The 18099-nt window shown below is 37.0% G+C and overlaps 2 protein-coding genes across 3 annotated transcripts in view; one reads left to right on the forward strand and one right to left on the reverse strand.

Moving 5' to 3' along the window:
* Window positions 1-17783, forward strand: part of RIC1 (RIC1 homolog, RAB6A GEF complex partner 1) — a 126566-nt gene extending 108783 nt beyond the window's left edge. For both annotated transcript variants that reach the window (XM_054583099.1, XM_054583100.1), the window contains exons 13-26: window positions 2087-2125; window positions 2437-2547; window positions 3382-3471; window positions 4085-4245; window positions 5218-5356; window positions 8007-8123; window positions 8584-9312; window positions 9883-10041; window positions 10130-10269; window positions 11883-12169; window positions 13019-13210; window positions 15433-15610; window positions 15768-15956; window positions 16816-17783. In XM_054583099.1, coding sequence (XP_054439074.1) covers window positions 2087-2125; window positions 2437-2547; window positions 3382-3471; window positions 4085-4245; window positions 5218-5356; window positions 8007-8123; window positions 8584-9312; window positions 9883-10041; window positions 10130-10269; window positions 11883-12169; window positions 13019-13210; window positions 15433-15610; window positions 15768-15956; window positions 16816-17104 — 2820 coding nt within the window. In that variant the 3' untranslated portion in view covers window positions 17105-17783. The remainder of the gene's footprint in view (window positions 1-2086; window positions 2126-2436; window positions 2548-3381; window positions 3472-4084; window positions 4246-5217; window positions 5357-8006; window positions 8124-8583; window positions 9313-9882; window positions 10042-10129; window positions 10270-11882; window positions 12170-13018; window positions 13211-15432; window positions 15611-15767; window positions 15957-16815) is intronic.
* ERMP1 (endoplasmic reticulum metallopeptidase 1) overlaps window positions 16205-18099 on the reverse strand; it is a 61837-nt gene continuing 59942 nt past the window's right edge. The window contains exon 16 of the mRNA XM_054583104.1: window positions 16205-16225. The gene's annotated coding sequence lies outside the window, so the exon portion shown is untranslated. The remainder of the gene's footprint in view (window positions 16226-18099) is intronic.

Raw genomic sequence — 18099 nt, forward strand, 5'->3', positions numbered from 1 at the left:
GTCAGCCTACCCTGTCTATGAGGCTGTCTCTATTTTGCCTGTTCATTCTGTTTATTAGATTCCACATATGAGTGAAATCACATGGTACTTGTCTTTCTCTGACTGGCTTATTTCACTTAGCGAAATGCCCTCCAGGTCACTTCTGCCATTTCTTGTTTTCAACGTTAGGGTAGAACTCAAAGTTCAGGTGGCACAGATCAGAAAAGGTGACCTACTGGGGAAAAATAGAAGTTTTTATTCTCATATTATAGAATTTTCAAACACAGGATTGCATGAGAAATAAAGCATTTTAAACTTTGAGTTGTGAAAAGAAACCATTTGCCATTTTTGGGACCGCATACACCTTGGAGGTTAAAAGAATAAATTGTTTTTCCCTACAGATATTCATCAGAGTGTGATTGTATGATAAGACTCAATTTAGGTTGTGATGATTAGAAACGCCTCATGTTGGAATCTTCCACTTCAGCAGTGAGATCTCCACCTCATGCTTTACCCACCCAACAACAAGATACTGGGGCGGGGGTGGGGGTGTCTTTGTTTCTTTTTTGGTGTCATGAGTGGCTGGCTCAGTTATACTCCAGATCCTCCTTCATATGACTGTTTTTCTTCATCCAAAAAAAAGAATTTTGTGTATAGCCTCCTAAAACACTACTTTCAACTTGTATTTTGCATCCGATCATTACCTTAGATTGCCATTATTCTTAACTAATTACACCCATCAGAGTGAATTTTATTCATTGGCCTGAGTGGTACGGCATATCCTTTGAGATACAAGTTAAGCATTCTTCAGGCATGTACTGTGACACTGTTACCTTTCATTCTGTAGAGGCGCTTCTACAAACCAGCACTGGAGTTAAGAAATTTCTAATGTACTAAAAACTATTAATTTACTTAGAATTTAGGTGGGCATACTAGATAATAAGTGAAGTCCAACAAATGGTTTTATAAATAAACTTTGTCAAGCTTAATGCAGATGTTTTCAGAATATCATTTTTATTTGGTTTTTGTTTTGTCTTCATATTATACAAAGAACTGATGACATTTACTTGGCTTTTTAATTTGGCTTTTTTTTTTTTTTTGAATATGTAATACTTTTTCCTTGAGTAAAATGAAAGTAAATTTGAATCAACTGAAGGTTCTCTTCCAGGACCAGGAGATTCTTCCCTTATTCTATCATTCTGTTCATTTTCACCCCACATTCACCACGTGCTCATGAAAACTACTTAAGCAATAGGCTAGTAGAGAGGTCACAGGCTGTATAAAACTAGAATTTACTTAATCTACACTGATAGTTCATAGAGGATTCATTAAGGTTAAAATTCTTGTTAGAGTGATACAAAGACACCATGAATAAAAGAAGTAAGGCAGTCAACATGAGAAGCTATTTTTACTACTTACGTTGCAGATAATGAGTTAATACGTATAATATACTAAAATTTCTTATAGATGAGTAAGTTGAACACCCCAGTAAAAAATAGTAGCTTTTATACAATCTTACATGTATATGGATGTTTTCTTAGAGATAGAGTAAAAACTTATCAATGGTTATCCCTGAGAAATGATACAACAGGAGAATTTCATTTTGTACTTTGTACATTTTTATATTCAAATTATATAAGCATGTATTGCTTTTTTTAATGACAATAATTTAAAAATAATAAAAAGCAAATACCAAACTCTTGCTGGGGCTCTAATTTTATTAGGTAAGGTTGTTTTGGGGATAGTTCAGATCAGCAAGCCCAGATTGTGTTCACCTGCACAATTTTTGGCTACCCCCATGGGTGCTTCGCTAAAAACCTTTTGTCAGTCTGTGTGTACTGTGTTCAATATTTAAAACAAGTAAAAATAGTGTAGAGGAAAAAAAAAGAAAATCCTGACGTCTAGAAACTTACAATGAAATGATTAAGACAGGAGATGTGAAATATTGGCTGGCACACAAATGGTAAATTCCAAGTACCTGCTAATAATACCCATATTTGGAAACACTTTAAATGTACAAGAAAGTGTATCTCATATTGTGATGTTAATGCTGTAAGGTTAAATCCATTTCAGAAGTCTTACCAAACTGATGTGTTATTTTCTGTAGATTTCCAGCACCTATCTAGAGAGCAATTGGCCTATACGAGTGAGTATTGTTTTGTTGGTGTTAATTTTCATTGGATAGCATTTGCTGCAAGAGGCATTCTGGCAATTGAGCCTTTCAGTGGGTGCATTGATGAAAGTAAAAGTTTTAATACTGATTCCTTTGTGCATTGTTAGTGTACAACATCTTTAATTTAGCCAAATGTAAGTTGTGTATAAATATACAGATTTTTAAATTTAGCATTTTACATTTCATTTAATAATAGTCTATTTGCCTAGTGCAATATTAAGCTCTTTATATCTAATAAAGCATTTATGTTTGCAAGGAAGAGTTTTTAATTTTTTTTTAATCAGTTTTCAGCTATTGATAAGCTTGGACAGAATATTGCTGTGGTTGGCAAGTTTGGCTTTGCACATTACTCTTTACTCACCAAAAAATGGAAACTTTTTGGAAACATTACCCAGGTCAGTCTTTGAAATTAAAAACTGATTTCTTAAAGTTTAAGGGGAAAACAGGATGAAATAACTACAATGTAAATCACTGTTTACTTATTTAGAAATAAAGTCAAATATTTAAAAAATGATGCTGAGTATGTCTAAGTCCATTCTGATCAAGTACTTGATACTTGAAGAAGGATCTTGTATTGAGATAGTTGGTTTGTTTTTTAATTCTCATTAAGAACAAATATTACAATTCTTTAACTTGAGGATTTACCTCTTACAGTCCAGGTTGAGTTTATCAGATGTGACCAGAATAAATTACAACAAAATTTGAGATTCTCTGTCTTGTCTGCATGTGATATGAATATTTGGGTAGCGTACAAACAGGTGCAGTTGAATTTTGCATGAATCAAATAGAAAGAAATGAGAGGAAATTAACACTGAAAGGGCGCCTACTGTGTACCAGGCACTTGAAGATACTTTCATATATTAATGCATTGATCCTCTTAACAAACCGTTATGGCACTATTGTTAACCATTTTATAAAAGAAACTAGGATTCAGAGCCAAGCACCTGATAAATGGTAAACCAAGAATTTAAACCAAGATCCTTTAATTGAGAATAATGATGCTGCATGGTACCCAGTTATTTTGAATGATGTATTTTCTGACTTATAGAAATGCTTATTTTTTCAATAGAATGTGAATCATTACTAAAGGCCTAGAGTAATGCTTACTTGGGAGTATGAGATAGAGCAGAAATAACTTCAACTTTCGTTATCTATTTAGAATATTATTTTATTGTAATTTCTGGCAGCATAAATAAAGGTAATTTTTTTTTTTTTAATTTTCTTTTAAGGAGCAAAATATGATTGTGACAGGTGGCTTAGCCTGGTGGAATGACTTTATTGTCCTTGCATGTTATAACATAAGCGACCGTCAAGAAGAGGTAAGTTTTTTTCTTTCAAAAATAACATACTGTGATATTTTAAAGATATTAAGCACTATTTGATTTTATAGAAAAATGACATTGAAAACTTAATTTTTTTAATCAAGAACTAGAGATTTTTAGTTAAGGGGATTTTCATTTCAGATTACTACTTTAAAAATGTTTTAAAGGAATAATCAGGACTTCTGGATATATTTTTCTAATGACTTTTAGCTGTTAGACATTCTCTAAAGTTTGTAAATAGTTTCTAAAAAGTTGAAAGCAGAAAAGTTTTTAAGGGTGGCCGTCCTTAGAGATTTATTAATTTATTGATTTGTATGCTTATTTTTTGAGAAATTGCTGATCTCCTTAAATCAGGTCTAAATATTCAGATCTAAAAAGACTATTATACAGAATAGTACAGTCTCAGTTTTGATCACTTCATCTTTCAGTTTGTAGAATGAGCCTTTCTTGTCAAAATACAAATATCCATTTACCAGTAATGCTCAGATTAGTCTTTTAACTTCTCTTACTTGAAAAAACATCAGTAGATAAATAGCATGTCTAAACAGCATGGCTTTAGTCATTTCTGGTATGTGTCTTGTTTTTCCAATTTTATTTTTGTTTTCTGTAGCTGAGAGTTTACTTACGAACATCTAATCTGGACAATGCCTTTGCTCACGTCACCAAAGCACAAGCAGAGACATTGCTGCTTAGTGTCTTCCGGGACATGGTAATAGTGTTTAGAGCAGACTGTTCAATATGCCTTTACAGTATTGAAAGAAAATCTGATGGGTAAGTCCATAGCATATGATGTCACTTTCTGCTCCTGTGTTTCGTGTTTCCTCTGTAGTTTTCAGTTTTTAAAATAGTTACTCTAATTTTATGTTTAGTTTTTCTGTTTTAGGAGTTAAAAAGCAAGGAATTTAAATTAGTGATATTCATATGGTAGTTCTTCTTTAGCTACCAAAATAAGTAAATATATAAATAAGCCTGCACTTACTTCTTCAGGTAATCTTACTGGATTCATTTGAAAAAAATATATGTATATCTAATTCGGGATAGAGTGAACCATTTAGATTCTAATTTTTTCACAGCCTTTAAAACAAGTGGTTAGTAATTCCCCACGTGTTCCAGACACTTGGGAAATTTAAAGGATTTTCACAGTTTTAAGGCCTTAGGAAGCATGTCCCCAGAAGACTCATATTTTCCACTGAGCTAGATGGCCGTAGTCTGGAGCAGGAAAAACTGACAGTCCTATGTGTTGCCTGTATTCTTCTTGGCATCTGGTTGGCTTGCAGCATTTAAAACATGCCTTTTGAGTTTTACTTTGCTCTCAGGTGTTTTTTGTTTGTTTCATTTTTGAGCAGCCATGAAGTATGTATTTGGTGAAGTAGCATAGTGATTATGCAGTAAAGATAAAAATTAAGAAATCTTAGTAGCCTAGATAGACTCCATATCTTTTTCTCAACTAAATAAGCTATTTTTATAGCTTCTTCCCTAGCATTTTCTTCCCTTTCACATCTCTCTCTCTTTCTTCCTCATCTCCATGTGTTCTTTGGATGCCTCAACCTTGTCAGTCTGCTGTCTAAAGGACAGTTGGGGAAGAGGGAGCGACAGGACGACAGCATTGAGGCCTCCATAAGTGTGAAATGTAGTGGCAGTAGTAGCAGGGCATCGCGGGGAGCAGCCTCACTAACATTGTTGTTGAGGTGTGTAGGTTTTTTCTTCTTTGCCTGCCCTTATTTATTTATTTATTTTTTGCAGTCCAAATACTACTGCTGGTATTCAGGTCCTTCAGGAAGTCTCCATGTCACGTTACATTCCTCACCCTTTCCTGGTGGTATCTGTCACTCTGACGTCAGTGAGTACAGAGAATGGAATCACCCTGAAGATGCCACAGCAGGTACCATTCGTTAGGACTCTGGGGTTTTCATTTCAGTTTTTAGTTTTTTAAGTTGATATCATGAACCATTTATTTGTTCAGTAAGTAAATACTAAGTGCCTAGAATATGCCTTGTTTGTAGTTGCTGAGTAGCAGTGACAAACTAAATAAACATGTTTCTGCGCAAGAATAAAGAAATAATTACATACGTAATTATAATTGTGATGCGTGTACCAAAAAGTAGTACAGGTCACTCTACTAAGAGTGTATAACAAAAACCTGGAGTAGTCGAAGAAATCAGAGAAGATTCCTATACTGTTTAAATTGAAACCAGAAGAACAAGTCAACACTTGTTTACTTTTCTAAGAGTGGGGATTTCAGGCAGAAGGAACAGTAGTGTAAAGGTCGATAGGTCAGTAAGAGAGAATATGACATTCAGGGAACTGGAAGAATTTCAGAGTAACTGAAACATGGAATGTCAGTATATGAGTCCTATTGAAAATACAGACTTCAGACTTTATCTTAAAGTCGAAAATGTTTTAAGTTGGGCATTAATACATCTAAACTTTATAACATTTATTCTAACTATAACTGGATGTAAGGAGAGCAGCTAGGAGACCAGTGTAATGATCTAGGTGAACTGCGTTAGCGGCCCAATCTTGGGCAGTGATAAAAAGGATGGAGAGGAGTGGGATGAACATAGAGTTTAGAGGACTCCATTAGATAATCACGCAGAAAGAGAAAGGATAATGCCACAGTTGCTGGGTAAAGTATGTACTGGTGCTACCACGACCCAGGTTGCATACCTTTTACAACAAGGCTTCTTCTATTATACCAGTGATTTCCAAACTTCATGTCACTATGGAACCCATTTTCATAGGAAAATTCTATGTAGACTTGTCATCCCTGTCTGCTCTGTCTTTTGCTTCCTATTAAGTCACTTTCATTAAATGCCTTTAAAATGTAGGTCCCATCCTCTCTTCAAACTATATTTCATGGTAACCATATAGTTCTAGTTGATAGGGCAAGTTGTGATTTATGGAAGAATTCTAGGTAAAAAATGTGGAAGGATTGTAAGGGTTAAAGAATGACCTGAGGAAATAATTGATTCAGGCAGTGGTTATCATTAGGTGAAACAATCAGATGTAAGGTTGGTGGGAACTTGACAGTGAAAGGGTGAGGCGGTCCTACACAAGTGTTAGTAATAAATCTTATCATCACTGCAAGTGCGAGAACCAGATGCAGGATGCTTCCTGGGGTGATGCGACATGAAGGTCCACATACCTCTTAAATTTCCATTTTTCCTTTTCCTACCTACATCTTATTTGCTGTTTCTCATGTGTTATGGACAGATAGTCAAATATTTAATTTTCATGTCATGTGCTAAATGGGGAACTGATGATTTCAAGTAAAGTCCTTGGGCTAAAGTTGCTTGAAGATTTTGTGTTGTTTTCTTTTTAATTTCAACAGTTCATATGATTCTTATAACCTACCTGCACATGGCCTAAAGCAAAAAATGAATGACGAGTCCATGAATCTTCTGGACGCTTTTGCCATTTCTTTTATACACAATCCCATGTAATGTCTGGAAGGAATACAAAAGAGCAATTTGTATAACTGCGTATGTTGCAGGTAGACTACATAGGGTGCCTAAATGACATTGGCAGCTTGAACTCATCCTGGTAGCAAGTGTCAAAGCTGGAGCACCATCCCAAGTCTTCTGAATAGTCATCTTTTCCTTCCTAAAATTCTTTTCTTTGGTTTATGTGACATTGTGCTTCTCCTGTTTCTCTTCTTGCCTTCAAAAGCGTAGATGATAGCCCTCTGCTGTCTCATCCCTGTATACTTTGCCTCAAAAACTCACGTTTCTTTCAGCTTATCAACCTCACCTTTATGGTTATGACCTGGCATATTAGTATGTTGTTCAGTCATTCTCAACAATACTTTCACTTGAAAAATCTTAAGATTCTTTCAAATTTAATGGGCAACAAAATAAAACTCTTCAGTTTTCCTTTGCTAAATCAATTTCTCCTAACTTCCATCAGTGATAACCTCAACTTTTCTAGCACCCACCTAGATTCAATACCCGGAAATCATCTTTAATTCAGTTCTTTTTTTCTACCCTTTATGTGTAAGATATCAGTAAGCTTTTGTTTTTAAGTCAAATTGCTATTCTTCCAACTGAAGGTCTGTTACCATCCAGTATTTTTCTGATAATACCCCTAATCTTGACAGATTGTTCTCCCTTTTCCAAAAGAATTGTTCTGTCCTCTCCGTGTCATCTTCACTGTATTCTTGAATTAGAGCACCAAACCTTTTGTCTCCCCGTCCTCATCCTTCAAGCACCACCTCATCCTTAGCTATGCCACCTCGATCACTGAAGTGAACTGTCTTTTTCATGAACTTCCAAAGTTCTATTAGTTTCTCCAGGATAATTCAGTTCAGCCCTCAATTTTATTTTCATTTGTTCATTAATTGAATTGTGTTAAGCATTTCCTACCCTAGCCAGAAAGCTTCTTGTACATACACACAGAGCCTAACAGAATGGCTGAACATAGTGCATACTCAATATTGTTCATCATTTAACCTGTAAACCTTAGGAATTGAGGAGAAAATGTTGAAAATATACCTATAAGTTGGTATGCATTAAGTTTTGTTTTGTTTTTTTCAGGCTCGTGATGCAGAGAGCATTATGCTAAACCTTGCAGGACAGCTCATCATGATGCAGAGGGACAGATCGGGCCCTCAGATCCGGGAGAAGGACAGTAACCCTAACCAAAGGAAACTTGTGAGTCATGTGCAAGTCATTTAGAACATTAAGAATATATGGGCTTAGGATACAGAAATAAAAGAATTCAGGAGGAGAGTATTGTCCTGTGATTTGGAATCGGAGAAAGTACGTAAAATTAGTCTTAAGTCTCTGGGTGTTTGTGAAGGGTGAAGGATAAGGTCCCAAAATGATAAAATATTCTGTACTCCAGATGTTATTGCTTAGGTACTATTTCCAGATTCTAATAGGATAATAGTAAAAACAGGTGAAGTTCCTAGATATTTTTGTTGTTGTTTTTTGATTTAAGTAGACATACTTTGGAAGACCAGGCTACTATTATTAACTCTAATTCTAAATAAATTACTCTAATTTTCCCAAAAAGTTGAACTCTCAATTTGAAAGACTTGGGAAAGTAGTACCTAGGAACTTAACCTATAGATTTAACAGGAAAGAACTGATTTCTCTCTCTTTTTTCCAGCTGCCATTCTGTCCTCCTGTTGTACTAGCCCAGTCTGTTGAAAATGTGTGGACTACGTGTCGTGCAAATAAACAAAAGCGCCATCTTCTGGAGGCCCTCTGGCTGAGCTGTGGAGGTGCAGGCATGAAAGTCTGGCTCCCTCTCTTCCCTAGGGATCACCGCAAGCCCCATTCCTTCTTGTCCCAGCGGATCATGCTGCCTTTCCACATCAATATTTACCCCCTGGCTGTGCTGTTTGAAGATGCATTAGTCCTTGGTGCTGTCAATGACACTTTACTCTATGATTCTTTGTATACTCGGAACAGTGCTAGGGAACAGCTGGAGGTGCTCTTCCCTTTCTGTGTTGTGGAGAGAACCTCTCAGATCTACCTCCACCACATTCTGCGTCAGCTGCTGGTCAGGAATCTTGGGGAGCAAGCCTTGCTCTTAGCCCAGTCCTGTTCTGCATTACCTTACTTCCCTCACGTGCTGGAGCTCATGCTCCATGAAGTGCTGGAAGAAGAAGCTACCTCACGGGAACCCATTCCCGACCCTCTGCTTCCCACTGTGGCGAAATTTATCACCGAGTTCCCACTCTTCCTGCAGACAGTTGTTCATTGTGCCAGGAAGACTGAATATGCCCTGTGGAATTACCTTTTTGCAGCCGTTGGAAACCCCAAGGACTTGTTTGAGGAATGTTTGATGGCTCAGGATTTGGACACAGCTGCCTCTTACCTTATTATCTTACAGGTAACAGCTCTCTTCTTGTAAAGGTACAAGAATTAATGAGCTTAAATCTGGGAGGGGAAAGGAAGGCCCTGTTTTGGTACTTTGAGTGTGTTTAAGGAATTGATACAGTCCAGTTTTCTGTTCCGTCTATATCTTTCCTTTTGAAGAAAGCAGTCTTATCAAATGACAGAAAATTTCTTTGATTATCATAAATTGGCACTGCAGGGTTTTAAAAATCCTGTTTGTCAATAAATAGGCCTAAAACAGATTAATGAGTTTACAATTTTATTTTGAATAATATTATTGAATAAATGTAGTATTATGTATTACAGTACATAAAACATGTACATATTACACAAGAGTATTGAATGTTACATAAGAAACATAATAACCATTAATGGGTTTGAGTCTCCCCCACTCCCCACAGCATAATAATAGATGTTTCCCTATAGTGTGGAATTTTGCTGTCCCCTAGTGTTGCAGTTTCATTTCTTCCCTGGGTTTAGGGAACCATGGAGATAGAGCGGCTCATAGCTTCTCAGATTATTTGCAGTATAAAAGGATCCTTGTTTTCTGTGATTGTTTTTGTAGAATATGGAAGTCCCAGCAGTAAGTAGGCAACATGCCACCCTTCTGTTCAACACCGCCCTGGAGCAAGGCAAGTGGGACTTATGTCGACACATGATACGATTTCTTAAAGCTATCGGCTCTGGAGAATCTGAGACACCTCCATCCACGCCTACAGTTCAGGTTATTTGCAAAATTGCACAGCTTCTCTGGGCCATATACCCGTGTGGCATCTTTCTCTAACTGTACTGCACATTGTGTGTACTCTTAGGACCTACCCAGTTCAAGCGGTGGATTTGAGTTCTTCAGGAATCGAAGTATAAGTTTATCCCAGTCAGCTGAAAGTATACCTGCTAATAAATTCAGCTTACAGAAAACACTAAGTATGCCATCTGGTCCTTCTGGAAAAAGGTAAAAGAATAAAAAGCTGTTACTGCTTTTAGGGCATTCTGTGACACACATTACTTCGAGGCATTTGTACAGTCAGATCTCATGAAAACAACCACTTGATCCAATTGCACTTCCTTTTCCAATTTCCAAAAAGTTTAGAGACCACACAAAAGACTTCTATTTTTTCTGCCTCTAAAGTTCACTTCTTTATTCTTTGTTTAGTTTCTGCCCCTTGTAGAGTAGGTTTTGATACACCTGTTCTGAATGCAATTAACTTTAAATTACTTCTGATAATAGAATAAAAAGGAAGATAATAAAGCTGCAGAAAATCCAAAAGCCTTCTGTCAAAAGCTTTATTCTCCTTCCTAACTATACCTACCTCTTGACAGAAAGTAAAAATTTAATCCTTGTTTTAATCCTTGTGTACTTGACTCTCCTGTGACTCTTCTGATTGGAGAAGCCATTAAAACAGTCAGAGAGCAAAGAGGAAGTGTAGCTGGAGACTGAAACCTGCATCACCCATGGATGGGTCATTGCTCCCGAGAGGTTAACTGAATACACAGTGAACATTATAAAATGCAGTTTCCTCTGGTTTGTGAGGTCCTTGTATTCCTTCCTGTGTTGCATGTTCTTGGCTCTTGATTTTTCTCCTCCCTAATCCTTTTATATTGTTTGTATTGTCCGTACAGTGCCTGGCAGATAGTTGAAGCTTATTGAATATTTTTTATTGTGATGTTTAATTGCTCTTTTTTTATCACAGCCCTTAATATCACCCCCAGTCATGACATATACACAATCATGGGCTATATACAAGTAAAATGCAACCTGTAAACCATGATCAGGCAAACAGTAGCTTCTCAGCCATACCCTGAATTGAAATACAAGCCAATGCATTCTAAGTGTTCACTATGTGCTAGGTATGGTTCAAAGCATTTACATGCACAGGTCTTTTAATCCTTTCCACAACTGTAAAGGGTAGATACTGTTGCTACCCACATTGCTTAGGTGACAAAACAGAGGCCCAGAAAATAAACTTGGCTGTGTTCACACAACTAATAAGTGACAGAGCTAAGATCTGAATGCAGGCAGCCCTGCCCCAATTCTGCCTCTCACTGGAAGCCCCACATTACGGTTACCACACCAGGTCCACCACATCCATCAGCTCATGTGAGTGAGGGATGACAGATACTCAGTCAAGTTGCTGATTTCAATTTTTTTTTTTTTTGTCTGTATAACTCACACTGGAAGATTCCATTTCACTTTTCTTCTCCTTAGTTGCTTTGATCTGATTTCCACTCTCCTTTTCCTTGATCTTTTAAAATACAGCATTTGTTTGCTCCCTTGCTTTCCTTCAAGCAGTTACCACCCTTTTCCAGGTTTGGCTTTGTCTTCTGTTTTTTCCTATTCCACGTACTCATTCTACAAATATGTTTTGAGTGCCTGCTGTGTTCCAGGTATTGTTCAATGGGTTGTGGTATCACATGGAGAACACCTAAACCTTAATTTTCCTCCTTATCAGAATTAGACCTTGGATCTCTTACTTCCTTTTCAGCATTATCAGTGCTACTACAAAAAAGAAAGTGAAGCCTACCAGGAAAGATTTTTCTATAGTGTTATTGTGTTCACACTTACAGATGGAGTAAAGACAGCGACTGTGCAGAGAACATGTATATTGACATGATGCTCTGGAGACATGCTCGGCGTCTCTTAGAAGAAGTTCGGCTAAAGGACCTAGGTTGCTTTGCAGCTCAGCTGGGCTTTGAACTAATTAGCTGGCTCTGCAAGGAACGTGTCCGAGCTGCTCGGGTAGACAACTTCGTGATAGCCCTGAAGAGACTCCACAAAGATTTCCTGTGGCCCTTTCCCATCATCCCAGCCTCTTCTATCAGTTCTCCTTTCAAGAATGGAAAATTCCGAACAGGTAATACAGATTTTGTGTCACTTATAAGAGTTATATTTTACTTCCAAGTATTTAGAAGTTTTGCTATTAGTTCATATTCAAAAAAGTCTTTTCATTCCACACTCAGGAAAAGATAAAAGCCAAGTTTTTGTACACCAGTCGATCATCCACCATTTGATCAAGGATGTAAATAAAGTGAAACCTGTGTCTCAGAGACTCGTGACCTTGAAATCTAATTCATAAATCTAACCATTGTTATCTCAGATTACCAACAAGTTGAGAATTGACTGAATATAGAAGCTACCACACTTACTGTAGGAAGGAGTTTTGCAATTGATTAATCAAAAGAAACTGAATGTTATTTACCTGACAGGACTCATTCCAAAGAAATGGGAAAAAATGCATCTTTGAGAGCCCATCTTCTAAACTAGGAAAAGACAAAGTTAAACTACATTTTGAATAAAGAAAAAAGATAGTTTTTTAGTTCAGGTTTTTTTAAGGAAGACTGTTCTAATGATCTCTTAAGAAAATTCAACAAACAAAAGCCTTTTATTATGGCATTTGGAAACTTCATATCATCTCAGATCCAAGAAAAATTATTTGAAAGATGAACAGAATAAAATTTTGCCTAGTTCTAGTAAGATATGATGATATCAGATGACTATTAGATGGCATTATATAGTCAGTCCTTTCTGTTCCGGTACCACATCCCTGGTTTATGGGTGGATGATGCAGTGTAGTAGAGTAATTAGCTTTGAAATTCTAGTATTGGGAGAGTGGGGGGAAGAGTAGCTGGAAGACCAGAACTGGCAATGACTGTGCGCATCTTGAATTCCCCTTTTCCCCCTTTGTTTTGGACCTGCCTTGCAGTGGGAGAGCAGCTGTTAAAGTCTCAGTCAGCGGGCCCTTTTTCAAACCTTGAGATAGATGCTGGCATCTCTAATGTCCAACGAAGTCAGAGCTGGCTCAGCAACATTGGCCCTACCCATCAGGAGATAGACACAGCCTCATCCCATGGACCACAAATGCAAGACGCCTTTCTATCACCTTTATCTAACAAAGGTAAATGTCACTTTAAATCCTAGCTCTTCTTCACTTCCTTTGGAAGAAAGACTACGCGCACTTCGGAGAGTTTCACTCTTTTCTTTGAAGCTGTTTCTTTGAGGATTGCCCTTTAGTATTTGCTGGCAATGTGTGGACAGTCACTAGGACAAGGCCAAATTGGCCTTGACTATACTTCACCATATTTATTTTAGGCAAAATGAAACATAAAATCTTATTACAGATCAGCACTAATAGATGAACTTTTACAGTCAACTTTAATGATACAGACATACTAACTTTGAACCTCAGGTAAACAAAATTTTGTCTATTCTCATATAAAAAACTGCATTCTTCTCATAAGTATACTTGTATCATCACAAATTGTACTCAGTTATCTTTTTATTTCATTGATTTTAAAACGTGAACATTTTCTTTTTCTCTGCAACTTCCTATATAATATCCTTAATTTTGCCTCTTAGCCTTTAAAACCCAAAATACTTACTATCTGGTCATTTACCAAAAAATGTGTGCCAAACCTGTTCTTTTAGTAATGGGTAAGTTAAAAATGGAGGAATTTTTTAAGTGATTTAGACTGCTTAGGTCTATATAATTACAGGAGCCTTAAGTAGCAATTAATATATGATTTTCTGAAGTTTTCTGAATGGCCAAGTTTTATTCACCTGAAGTTTGATTTCCAGTCTTCATACTATTACCTGAGCTTCTGCTATGTATGTAGGCTTATAGATGCTGTTAATTTTTTTTGTGGTGGAATACACATAAAATTTATCACCTTAACCATTTTTATATGTACAGTTAGTAGTGTTTTCAATTCACATGGTTGTGCAACCAATCTCTAGAACTCTTTTTATCTTACAAAACTAAAACGCCCTACCCATTTAATAATAACTCTCCATTCCTGCCTCCCCCAACTACTGGCAAATAGCATTCTATTTTCTCTCTCTCTGAATTTCACTACTTTAGATACTTCATATAACTAGAATCTCAGTATTTGCCTTTTTGTAACAGGCTTATTTCACTCAGCCTAATGTTCTCAGAATTCTTCCCTGTTGTATCGTGCAGGAACATTTCTTCCTTTTTTAGGTAGAGTTCCATTGTATGTATATTCCACATTTTGTTTATCTAGCCATCTATTGATTTACACATGGGTTGCTTCCACCTTTTGGTTATTGTGAATAATGCTGCAATGAACATAGGAGTACACTCTTTGAGACCCTGCTTTCAATTCTTTGGGGTACATAAGCAGAAGTGGGATTGCCAGATCGTATGGTAATTCTTTTTAATTTTTTTTTTTTGAGGACTCATAGTATTTTCCATAGCAGCTGTACCATTTTACATGCCCACCAGTGTTGACAAGAGTTCCAGTTTCTCCATGTCCTTACCAACACTTACTTTTAAAAAAAAAAAAATTAGCCATCATAATGGACATGAGATGGTACCATTGCTTTTTTAAAAGGACTTTTTAAACATATTTCGGACATATTTCAAAAGTTTATATAATAGTGTAATGTATCCTTTGGCCCCCACACACTTCCATCACCCAGCTTCGTGACCAGATTTGTTTCATACACTTTTCCCACCTGTATTTTTGAACCAAATCCAAAATGATATATTTTATCTGCGAGTATTTCAGTATGTATCTCTAAAAGGACTCTTTTTAAAAATAGCCATACCATTATCTCTCTAAAAATTTAACAATTCCTTAATACCATAAAATAATTCAGTAAGTATTCAGATTTCCGATTGTTTCATAATTCATAATTGTCTTTCATGACTTGAATCAAGATCAAGGCTCATACATTGTGCTTGTTATGTTTTTAATTCTTTTAGTGATTGTTCCCCTCTCATTTTTTTCTCCTAATTTCTTCATTGAAGAAACTTGCCTCATGGATTTTCTCATAATGTGGATTTTGGTGATTGCATCTTCAGGTTTAGTTTAACAATTTCCTCTGTATTTCTTGTCAATTGTTCAGATTATCACTATTTTTTTAATAGGTAGTAGCATGTTTTTCCATCTAAAGGCACATAATGCTTATCTTTCTAATGACTTTTTAAAAAACATCTACTCTTAATATAGCATGGGAATTTTAGCAGTGGATGTAGTATTTTGGTTTCAAACTCTCCAAGAGTAATCAACATCTAAGAACTGCCAATATTTAAAATTAAAAAAAAAAAAATTTCTACATGAAGTTAGTTTATAACTTTTGGCACTTCTTCACCAGGTGATGAGTGCAGTATTGGTTCAGCCACCGACTTGACTGAAAGTAGCTCTATGGTGGATGGGGACTGGACAATGGTGGATGAAAATTTCTCCACACTCAGTTTAACGCAGTCAGAGCTAGAGCACATCTCCATGGAGTTGGCGAGTAAAGGGCCTCACAAATCTCAGGTCCAGCTTCGGTGAGTCTCAGAATTTTGAAAGCACAGAATGCCTACTTGGGGTATCTGGGCACATAAGGTACGGGGGCTACTGTCCTGATAATGATTGCCATTCTGAACATCTATAGATTCTGGGTAGCTCCATTATCTCCTTCTCAGTTATCTTGTTTCTTTGTAGGTATTTGCTACACATCTTCATGGAGGCAGGATGTCTGGACTGGTGCATTGTCATAGGCTTGATTCTTAGAGAATCCTCAGTAATAAACCAGATTTTGGTTATTATACAGACTACAGAGGTAGATGGAGAGATGTTACAGAACATAAAGACAGGGCTGCATGCGGTGGACCGATGGGCTTCTACAGACTGGTAAGTCCTGGTTTCCTCGGGCTTTCTTGGCTGTTCTTTCACATTAAGGCTTAGCTCTGGTTCATTTATATGGAGATTTTTATGTCGGTCAACATAAAAATGCTTTCATATATTCATTTTTAAGACCATTTTCTTTAGTTACTTTTCTGTACCAAACATTGAAATAGTGTCCAGTGAGATAGTGTTGGTCATTTTAAAGTGGGAGCGTGTGTCACTGACTTCTGTATAGATGATCTTAGAATTAAGACTGGAGCTTGGAATTTATAGTCCTGTGGAATTAAAGATAATAACCTAAAAATGTCTACTTGAAAAGATGAAAACTTAAAGTCCATGTAAATTTAACATCCCATGGCAATTAATAGAAAGCCCCAAGTTAAGAGTAGTAGGTGGTAATAAAACTTTTAATAGGATGATCTAGAATATTAAAAAAAGTAGTGGATAAAGTTAGAGCCTTGGGTTCTAGCCCTTTGTCACCAATTATGTGTGGATTTGGGGTCTTCCCTTACTTGGATCTAATTTTCCTTAATTGATAAATGCATTTATGTTCTCTGAAATTTTTTTCAAGTCTAAATTCCTGTCAGTCCTTACATTGTGGAATATGATTTTTAATTATAATACTACATAATTTGCTCCTAGTGCTCAGAAATTTAAGACTAACGCTAATGCTGTATGCAGCCCCCTCTATGCTGGCCAGGACACATAAGAAACCTTCCCTTCCTACCTCCTTGTGCTCTCGTCTCTCCCCATAATCTTTCACTGACTTTACTGTATCAGTGTTTAGTAGGAATTTATCCGTAACACTCTACGGAGCCTTTTGAAAACAGCAGATGAAAACTAATTTCCTTTTTCCTCTACTTAGTCCTGGATATAAGCCATTTTTGAACATCATTAAGCCACAACTGCAGAAGCTCAGTGAGATAACAGAAGAGCAGGTCCAACCTGAAGCCTTCCAGCCCGTAACTGTGGGTAAGACTCCTGAACAGACTAGCCCCCGGGCAGAGGAGAGCAGGGCCTGCTCAGGCCACGGAAGCCTCCCCCAGGGTGAGGTTGGAGGTAACAGCCTGGTCAGCCGGAAAGAGGAGGACACAACCCGAGCAGAGGAGGACGAACCTTTACAGGATGGGACTTACGACTGTTCTGTGTCCTAATGAGAGTGGGGTGCCGTCACCACGGGCAGTATTAATTACTTAGCAGCAGCATGTGTTCAACTGAGGACACTGTGACCTAGTTGATTTAACCAGGGAGAGCTCAGCTCAGAAATTCTGATAAGGTATTAAATTTTAACTAACTCTCCTCTAAGAAATCTGACTTCATAAAAATGTGGTATCAGGCTAACTCATCTTTCATAAAATTTTTTTAAGCTTCAATAGAAATAAAGAATACTGTACAGATGTACATGAGAATATTTTGGTTTTATTCTTAAAGGTTGGTAACTCTTAAACCATAGGGATTGTTTTGCCCAGATGAGCTTACTTTTTCACTAACATATAGCTTACCTGTTTTCTGGTTCAGCGTGTGTCTAGACTGCTTTTTAAAAATAAACGCTAAGGTGCTTGCTGTAGTTCATCAGGTACCTGAGCCACCTGTAATGCTCCCTTGGATCGAGAGCACTGGGTTCTAACTGGGCCTCCTGCCTTGGCATAGCACATGCCAGTGTGAGGGAGATGTGCCCCCGGCTGTTCCTGCCTGCTAAGCCCCAGTCCTGAACTGATGGGAGATGTCTTCCTGAGTTGGTGTGCGCACTTGATTCCTGCTAGGTCAGTGCAGGCGGAGGTCTGAGGGGTTCTTATTAATTATGCTCTTAGATACCACTAAACTGTTTTATATCAAAGAACTTTATCTTTTTTGTGAATACTCTCGTGTAAATATACTCAAAGACACTGTTCATATTTTAAGGCTTGTACTATAACTTAGAAGGTTTTATGCTGGATTCTGCATGCCTATATATACTCACTCTTGGAATAAAGACAGGGCTTGCTCTTCTTTCCAAATTCAAGCAGTCTTCATAGAGGAAGACAGGTGTATTGGCTTGGTCATAAAGTAACAGAAATGGTCACGCTGATCATGAAATGAAACAGGTTTTGTGCAAATTAATGTAGTTTCTTATTTATTTGCTTTTGTAAATTGAATAAAAATGGAGTTT

Source organism: Pteronotus mesoamericanus, unplaced genomic scaffold (genome assembly GCF_021234165.1).
Source record: "Pteronotus mesoamericanus isolate MK-2021 breed Mesoamerican mustached bat unplaced genomic scaffold, CSHL_Meso_final contig_73, whole genome shotgun sequence".
In the NCBI taxonomy this organism is placed as follows: domain Eukaryota; kingdom Metazoa; phylum Chordata; class Mammalia; order Chiroptera; family Mormoopidae; genus Pteronotus; species Pteronotus mesoamericanus.